This window comes from Volvox carteri (assembly GCF_000143455.1).
Source record: "Volvox carteri f. nagariensis unplaced genomic scaffold VOLCAscaffold_50, whole genome shotgun sequence".
Lineage (NCBI taxonomy): Eukaryota > Viridiplantae > Chlorophyta > Chlorophyceae > Chlamydomonadales > Volvocaceae > Volvox > Volvox carteri.
The window spans coordinates 231,837-241,486 of NW_003307593.1; the positions used below are offsets into that span (position 1 = coordinate 231,837).

Sequence of the window (9,650 nt, forward strand, 5' to 3'; positions counted from 1 at the left end):
CTGCCTACCTACCTGCCTACCTACCTACCTGCCTACCTACCTACCTGCCTACCTACCTGCCTACTTACCTGCCGTAACTACCTACCTACCTCCCTACCTACCTACCTCCGTACCTCCCTACTGTCTACCTACCTACCTGCCTACCTACCTACCTGCCTATCTACCTGCCTACCTACCTACCTACCTGCCTCCTACCTACCTGCCTGCCTACCTGCCTACCTGCCTACCTACCTGCCTACCTACCTACCTGCCTACCTGCCTACCTGCCTACCTACCTGCCTACCTACCTGCCTACCTATCTGCCTGCCTACCTACCTACCTGCCTACCTACCTACCTACCTACCTACCTGCCTACCTACCTACCTGCCTACTACCTGCCTACCTACCTACCTCCCTACCTACCTACCTGCCTACTACCTGCCTACCTACCTACCTACCTACCTACCTACCTGCCTACTACCTGCCTACCCACTTACCTGCCTACTACCTACCTACCTGTCTGCCTACCTACCTACCTACCTACCTGCCTACCTACCTACCTACTACCTACCTGCCTACCTACCTACCTACCTACCTACCTACCTACCTACCTGCCTACCTACCTACCTACCTGCCTCCTACCTACCTACCTACCTACCTACCTACCTGCCTGCCTACCTACCTACCTACCTGCCTACCTACCTACCTACCTACCTACCTACCTACCTACCTTTGCATACAGCTGCTATTACACCTTGAGGGCGATCCGGACCGCTCACCCTGGCATCCCCGACCGCCTTGGGTGGGCGGCGCGAGTTCCCCCTCGACTGCAACAACAGTGAGCGCGCCGCCACGTCAGAGGCCCGACATACCCGAGCTATGGCCGCCCTTTGTTAATCTTCCGATCTGGGGGACGATGCGGGATCCAACCGAGGGGGATTATCCGCCGCCGGAGGATTATCCGCTGGCAAGCAGCCCACCGGCGGCACCTGCGCCAGCCTTGCAGCCTTTTTGGGAGGTGATGCCGTTGTATCCGTCTGGCCCCTCCTCCTCCTCCTGGGTTCCTGGGGCATACCCTGCAGCGCCACCAGTGTACTCTGCAGCGCCACCAGTGTACTCTGCAGCGCCACCAGTGTACTCTGCAGCGCCACCAGTGTACCCTGCAGCGCCACCAGTGTACTCTGCAGCGCCACCAGTGTACCCTGCAGCGCCACCAGTGTACCCTGCAGCGCCATCATTACCACCGCTGCCACCACCGCCGTCTCCACCACCACCTGTGCTACCAGCCGCCAACCCGCATGTTATGCATGTCTCCCCCGCGCCTCCATCTTCGCCGTTTCCGTCGCTGGATCATTCGCTGCCGCCTCTGCTGCCGGCTGTACAGCCCTCATCAGCCGGGGCACCTCCGCCCTCTCTTGCGCCGGAGCCAACCCCGACAACGCCATCAGGTACCCCCCAGCCGCCGGTTTATCCACCACCAGCCTTGCCTCTGATATCCTCTGCTCCGCCGTTTCCTTCTGGGGTGCCGGCGGCAGCACCGGCTACGTCTCCTGCTCCCGTCCAGATGGACTCAAGCGGGGTGCCACCTCCACCTCCACCTCCACCGGCGGCGGCGGCACATCCGCTACCAGCAGCTTTCCCCCCTGCACCGTACCGCCCACAGCCATCCCCTCCAACGCCTGGACCCCCCCTCCTGCCACCACCGTCACGACATGTTCGTCGATTACCGCGGCACATCACCGAAACGCCATGGCGGCCACCGCATCTTCCCGAACAGCCGGCGGAGGAGGCGCCTTCGGTGGCTCCTCCCCGCCGCCTGCTGTTGCAACGGGCTGACGACCAGGCGAGCCCGCAGCGGCCCTGCGTGCCTCCCATGCGCTCGCAGCAACCCAACCGGGCGCCGCGTGCTTCCCAGTCCCGGTGGAAAGCATCTCCCCATGCGGAGCATCTCCCCGGCGGGAGGTGCTTGGAGGGCTAAATCAGCCGTAGCGGCAGAGGGGGGCTCTCCGCGAGGGGCGGGGGAATGGAGGGAAGGTCCTCGAGGGGGATGGGGGGGGAAAGACGAACCACACGCGATGGGGGGGGGGCTCGGAGGGGACGCCAAGTTTGTTGGTGCAGCAGCAGCTGATGGAAGCTGAAGTCACTTTGTGGCGAGCTGCGGCGAGCGTCCGCTGGGGCTGCTGGAGCTTGTCGTTTGGTCGCTGCTGTGCGGCCGCCTGTGCAGTTTCGCAGTCGTCGCGATCGATCGGGGATGGGGAAACGGTTCGGCAGAAGAATAAGTTTATACATGGATTGGAAACGATTTATGGATTGATACATCGTGGTGGCGGTGGTGGTGGTGGTGGTACTAAAAAGAGTACGGATTCTGGAGAAATAGGAAGTGCCTTGGGGCCTTATTATGGGGGCTTATTGGCGGGAACGCCGAGTCGTGTCGTGTCTTCGCCGCCGTGATTTCTGACGGCAAGAAAAGGGTTGTTGCCTGACCTGGCATGTGCATATGCACGTGCATTTACATGTGCGTACGGATACACGTTCACGTACGGGGGTGCATGGATCAACAGGCACGTGTGCGGCTACATGATCACTAGAAGGCTCGTTCCTCATTTTGCTGAAGGTTGCTGGTTCGGGATACTGTGTTTGCACGTTGTGTGGTGGTCATTACGCCATGTCATGAAATGTGTGCTTGGCGCGTGCGAAAAATTTTGGATTTGTAAAAGAAGGGAGTAGTGTTGTAAAAGGAAGAAGTATTGCTGTGGTGGAGGGTGAGGAGGAGGAGGAGGAGGAGTGGATCGTTGAGCTCTGGGCGAGCGAGGGCGGATATGCCGCGCACGTCGTGATGACTCGGGTGTGCACGTGCGCGCATGCATACCCGCGTTTTACCCGTTAGACAGTTGTTGTTGATGGCGTCTGCTTTTCGGTTTAGGATTGTATGTGACTGCGGTCGTTGGGGTTCGTGTGGTGCCCGGGGTGCCTGCCGACTGTCCGTTGTTTATCGAACATCTAAGAAGCACATGTGGTATGTGGAGTGCTGTGTGCGGTTCGCGGGATATGCGGGTGCGCCCTGGAGATGCGGCTAGTCGATTGGGTAGATCGATGGCAACTGGTGAGAGGAGCAGCTGGCGAGATGAGCAGCTGGCGAGATGAGCAGCTAGCGAGATGAGCGGCTGGCGAGATGAGCAGCTGGCGAGATGAGCAGGTGGCGAGATGTGTCAATAAATCTGCATGCGAACACATGCCCCGCGCCCGTGCGCAAAGTTTAGGTGAAGTCATTCAGTTGAAAGCATTGTTTGCTCCAAGGTGCGCACATTCATTACCTGCATTTCTTTCCGGTTTGCGCGCAAACGTAAACCTGATTTAATTGTCTTGCTCGCGCGTGCGCGTGCTTAGGAGAGCACGTCCATACTCGCCGGGGGAGTTATTACTCGTGCGCCGGCAGGCTGGGCCCTGGTGCTACTGCTACCTGGCCCCCTGGGGCCACGTGCAGCTTTACCCGTCTCATGCCGGGTCTCATGCCGGGTCTCATGCCGGGTTTTATGACGTCAAAATGTGGTTGGTAGCACCACTACTTGCACCTCATGTGACCATGTCCCGGATGCTGGTGTGTCGAAAAGGGACGAAGCGTCCTTTGTCAAATCCTGCGCGGCGCACACGCAGCGCGACGGCGTCAAGGTGAAAGACCGTGTCAACCCGTCTGCTGTGCTGTGCGGCGGTGCAGTGCGTCCTGTCTCTTCTCTTTGAAACGCGGCTGGCGGTAGGAGTGATGTTAGCAGGTGTAGCGGTAGGGGTTCAATATATATGTAGAGTTCAGTTCGTACTTTTGATTGCCTTTAAAATCAATCAAGGAGATTTCAGACCATTCTTCGTTTGTTTGTTTGGATTCAACAAGCTGAGCCGCGCGGTGACGTTGGTTGTGGCGATGTGCTCTATACGGCCTGGTGCTGACCTGGCGGGGCACCACACTACGTATAGTGTCGAATAAAGAGGGCCAGGCCAGGTACATGATGATGTGAGTTTGTTTTGCGCACTACGGTGAGTGTGCGTGTGCTTGTTTACACTGCGCATGAATGGATATACCATACTCGCTTGGGTTATTTTCTGGTAGGTGCTACTGGCGCTATAGCAGATTAGTGGCGAGTGGATTTGGCTGGGGGCTGGGGGGCCTAATAAGCAGGTTTCTGACTGGACGTCGGGGTGAATGGCCGTTGCGAGGACGAATGGCTGACTGACCGACTGGCCGTACATCGCGCGGCATAATTCTGATTGTTACCTCAGTTTGTAATGGCCTGGTGGCTGCGGCGTGTGGGCTGCTAGGACGCCTCGTTCAGTTGCTGGTCAGTTGCACGGCCCTGGTGACGAGCGGCATGGATTGCCTGGTCGGTCGGACATTTGTGTTGTGTTGTGGAGGTACGTTGCGGTGCGTCTGACACTGACGTACAACTGCTCCACCTTACCTGCCTCGTGTTCCGCCGCCGGCCCTCGCGCCTCAGGACATCATAGCTTGCCGGACAATGGCATGCCTAGAAATTCGCCGACAGCGGATTTGTTCCGTTTCGTGAAGTCATGCGTCATGTTGTTAAGTAGCTGGACAGCGCTGCCGCCCGTTGGCAGCGTACGCGTGGGGCAATACGGTGTAGCTATAGGCGCATTTCGGGGCCGGGGGTGTGGGCGCTCGTTGATCGATCGATTATATCGCAGGTGTAGGTTGTGAGTTGCTGGATAAGCTGCAGGGTTTTCTGTTTTTCTTCATGCCAAGTTTTCGATTCGCGCGTGGCAGCCCCTGGTACGTGGCTGTCGGTGTAGTCGTGTAGTCCCCCCCCGGAGGGCGCTTGCTGCTGCTGGGGCTGCAGGGGCTGCTGCTGCAAGGGGCTTCTTAGTGCTCCTTTTTCCGTGAAGTAGTCTTAAGTCCGCGGGGTGATTGATGGCTTCTCGCATTTGATTAACCCCTGGGGGTAGCTAGCCGGCCGCTTTGCTGAACACGCCATGGTCACGTCAGCTAATGCGGGCCGTTGTCCCCGGAGGTGGCTACCAGGCTGGCCTCGTGGCGTATGTAGATGGCGCTGAGTACGCAGGTAGATAGGTAGGTGTGTAGAAAGGTAGATGGATGGTCTCTGCAGATAAGTGAATTTTAGAAGTCCTTGCACTCTTCCTTTAAATGTCTATCGACAGCCCATCTATCTCTCTATCCATCTATCTATCTATATATATATTTATCTATCTATCTATCCATCCATCTATCTATCTATCTACCTATCTATCTGTGTCTCGGATATCGTCCATCAAGGGTCTCTGCATGCACGCACCTTTCCGATATTGCACTAGACGGCTCCGTTCGCCCCGCTTGCTTGCTCATGCGTGCATACATACCTGGCCATATCGTGCGCGCTGTTTTCAATGCTGTCGCCTTTTTTTGTTAATGGGGTTAGGACTGTTGAGTCACCGCATGCAAGCCTCATGTACACGTAATCAACCGCCTGGCGGGATGCATGTACGTGTGGTTGCAAAATCTTGGCGTATTTGCAGGCAGACCGAGTTCATTCGGGATGGGGATAGACACATGACAAGTAGTGGCTTGAAGTAGTGGGGTGGTGGGTTGGGGTGGGGTGGTGGGGTGGTCGTGGTGGGGTGGTGGGGTGGTGGTGGTGGGGTGGGGGGGTGGCGGGGTGGTGGTGGTGGGGTGGTGGTAACGCGATCTGTTGTATCGCTGGAGAGTATTGCACACACACACACACACACTTATTGGCTTCAGGGCAACTTAGGTTTCTGGGCAGATGGGCTTACGTGGGCAGCTAGCAGCGCGGAGTTCATGTATGGCGCCATGCAGGCGCCATACATGGCGATAGCAACAAGCCCCTCGTTATTACTCCTCACTCCCGAGCGACAGTCGTAGCTGGTTGTGGGAGCGGGCCGTTTCCGAGCTGACATGTCCGTGTGTTGAGTGCGTCATCATCATCCGGCAGTACACATAAATACATACTTACAAACGTTGCTTGTAGCAGCAGTTCAAAGGCTGCTGCTGCGGAATAGGAGACATTGAGACGAGCTCTCCAACAGCCCCTTCTCGCAGTCGGCATGCTTCGCGACTCGAGAAGTCTACACAAAGATAGAAACTGGGGTGAAACACGGCGCTCTCCGTCTCTAGAGCTTGCCTAGGTATAGGCAGCGCGCGTGTGTGTGTGTGTGTGTGTGTGTGTGTGTGTGTGTGTGTGTGTGTGTGTGTGTGTGTGTACATGGAAGCTCCCCTTGCCGAGTCGTTTGCAGGGGGGGCATCTGTCAGTGGCAAAATGAGGTAGTTGCGGTGGGGTGAGATACATAATGTACAGCTAGAGGTGCTCCCCTCCAAACTAGGTAGGTAGCATCCATGGACTGGAAACGACCCAACAGGCGAGCCGACACATACATAGCCGCTTTCGGGCAACCAACCTTACTTATCAACTCATCGCCAATACACAAAAAAGGTTAAGGAAACATCATACTGACATCTTACCAGTCACGGAAATGTAAACATACATGCGCATATATCATCATATAATACCACGCAATACGTAACACGGGAATGGAAAACCGACTTGTCAAAGCAACAGCATTAAGTGGCAATAATCACCAATTATTGTGGTGATTAGAAGAAACCTTTTTTCTCCTAACCATGCGATTTCAACAATGCGCCGCAGCAACTGCAGCAGCAGCAACTGCGTGTGTCTAAATGAGCGGGGAACATGTAAGTGTTATTCTGCACGGTGATGGTAACGGGTAAAATATGTTTTCACCAGGCTTTGAGAAAACTCATCAGGAAATAACCCAATAAACGCAAAAACCCGACAGGATTAAACGAAACATTTGGACAACGCTGCTCCCGTGCAGCACTGTGTGTCCGTAGAGCCAATTTCACTTATCCACCACCTTTTCACATACACCGCCACCATCAAAACCAATTTAAAAATCAAAAGGACACCGCCAACCATCGTCACCAATCGGTGCCGCATCTTCAACCACCCCCCGAGATGTGGAAGACAGGGACCTTGGACTCACTAGTAAGCCCATCCCTGTTTCTCCAAGGGGCCATGCATGCATGGGCGCGTGTGGGATGACCTCTAAAGGCTGTCATGTCGTCGACTGAAGGCGAAACAGAGCCGCCTTCCGTACGCACAACGCCAACAACCGTCAGCCATCTGCGAACCTAAGTATGATTAGTTTACTGCAGCACCAGCAGCACCGCAGCAGCAGCAGCTGCTGCTGCCGCGGCGGCGGCGTTCGGCAACAGCAACATTCGGCAATAGCAGAAAAAAACAGTTGGACCGCGGATATACGTGTTTTCGCCACAGCAACAGGTGGTGACTATAGTTCGCTATATAGCTACAATCAGGATCCGCTCTGCCGAACGCGAACTGCTCTCGTGAGTGCAGTTCCGCAAAGTCCGCCAGGTGCCTAATTTAACGGAAAAAAGCAACAACTTCGCACAACCCCAAAAACGTCACTATCTGAGTAATGTGATGGCTGTATACATGCCCCTGATGGCTACACACCACCCGCAGGGGAATGGGGATGTGGGCGAGAAACCATGCGCCGCAGCGCAGTGCATGAAATCGTCGCCCCGCATCATCATGCCCCGTTTGGCGGCCACAAAATTCATCGGCATTCTTCAACCCCCCGCTTCGTTGCTGCCTCCATCCTCGCGCTCAGAAATCTGCGCACTGGTCCCTCACCGCCGCCCCTCCCAGTTCGCCTCCCCCTCCATCACCGACCGCCCGCACGACCGGGGTGCGTGCCACATATGTGCGCGGGTCATAGCTAGCACGTGCCCCCTGGGGTCATAAGGTTGCATATGAAATCCAAAAGATGTGACGGCTCCAAAAAGACCAGACCCGCCGATGATGACCAAGCAGCCGGTAAACGAAGTCATATGGCTCTTCGCTGCACACGCGTCCTTTGGTTCTGACGACTGCTGGCCTTCTTCGGGTCTTCTTCTTCTTCTTCTTGTACTGCCGCCACCTTCTCCGCCACCACCTTCTCCTTCGCCTTCTTCTCATTCTTCTTCTTCTTCTTCTTCTTCTTCTCCTCCTTCTTCGGCTTCTCCGCTACGACTCAGTTTTGTATTCAGAACATATACACATACACATACACATACACATACACACGCGCGCGAGCGCGGGCCCCCTTGCATCAATCAGCAATCAGCAAACGATCAACACGTACGTTGCCACAGGCATGAAACCATCAGAACTCCCCAGACAGGGATCATCACCACCAATAACAACGTATAACAATCACGAAAAGGTTATTATACTATTAGATGATCGAGCTTCAATGCAGTGGCAGTAGCAGAAGCAATAGTTCCTCCACACGGCGCCAGAGCATGTCACTTCGGATATTGAAATTGAGGTGAATGCTCGGCCAGTAGGGGGTTTCGAATGCGGGTGTACTCGTGCACGTGTGCACGCACGTATGCACGGTGGTCTCTCCCTTTGGGCTCCCCTTTTTGTCGTACTTCCAGGCACCAGTAGGAGTCTTTTCCGTCCTCATCAACACCAGGAGAAAGCATCGTTACGAACAACAGCAGCAGCAAACGGCAGCAGGAGGGGGGATTTTCTGTCAGCCGGCCGGTCATAAAGATACATTTTATGACCACGATTTGCACGGCACACTTTACAGCGCCGTACAGCACTCAGCGGAAGCCGCCGCCCTGCTTCAGCATATCCATAACCCCCCCACTGTGGATTCGGATCCCATCATCCAATCAACTCATCCATCACACATCGACTTCCGCCGCATGCACCACGTATGAAAGGCACAACGCGTGCGCGCGGCTCCGCCATCACCAGGTCGTCACCGTACACGACCGCTCGAAACGGTGCCATCGGATCTGCAACCGCGGCCGCGTGCTGCGAATTTGGATTTTGGATCGCCATCCTGGAACCTACCCTCCCACCCTCTCCAAAGTGGGGGGGAAAGAGTGGAAAGGCCGAATGGAGCGGCCTGTTTACACAGGACTCACAGGGGCCCTATCTTCCCTCCCCGTGTGCTATTCAACACGTATACGTACAGACATACACGCCCAACGCACGCACCTATGCACAGCAGCACTGCTGCAGCACTTGCCCAGCTGCCCGCCGCCAAAGACCTAACAGCAGCCAGCCTCACACACAGAGAGACATACACACGCACACAGTCAGACAGACAAACACACGGACAGACAGACGGACAGGCGAGCCTTCCCGAACCCCACCCATCCACAAAACACACACAGCAGCCGAACCTGCCGTGGTCCCGGACCACTCATTGAGCGAAAATCGCTGTCCCCCTCCTCCTCCTCGTCCTCCCCCTCCTCCTCCTCCAAAAACCGCCGCAGGCGGCAGCGCATGTGGCCCTCCAGCACCACACTAATCCGCGTCGTACAAATGGCGAATGACGACGAACTACCGGACGGGCTTGTCGGGCAGCCTCCTCCCGACAGTACTCTAGAAACGAACGTTGCCGTCAAGGCGAGCTGTGGCTACGTTTGCATGTGTGGGGACATCAGTTACGGATTCAGTAACAACCAACTCTTCCCCCCAATTATCCGCAGCATATGCCTCTCTCCCCTCCTCCGATAACGGGAGCTTGAGAGACGATTCGACTTATTTTTTTGAGGCCATGGTCACCAGCATCACCGGCTTCCACGGGTACCCAAAAAGGAA

The 9,650-nt window shown here is 55.9% G+C and overlaps 1 protein-coding gene across 1 annotated transcript in view; it reads left to right on the forward strand.

The window, feature by feature from the left end:
• Nucleotides 1–1,815, forward strand: part of VOLCADRAFT_96178 (uncharacterized protein) — a gene marked incomplete at both ends in the record, with an annotated part of 5,276 nt that extends 3,461 nt beyond the window's left edge. Inside the window, 2 exons of the mRNA XM_002955227.1 lie at nucleotides 1,062–1,427; nucleotides 1,544–1,815. Of these exons, the coding sequence (XP_002955273.1) occupies nucleotides 1,062–1,427; nucleotides 1,544–1,815 (638 nt within the window). The remainder of the gene's footprint in view (nucleotides 1–1,061; nucleotides 1,428–1,543) is intronic.
• Nucleotides 1,816–9,650: the final 7,835 nt, after the last annotated feature.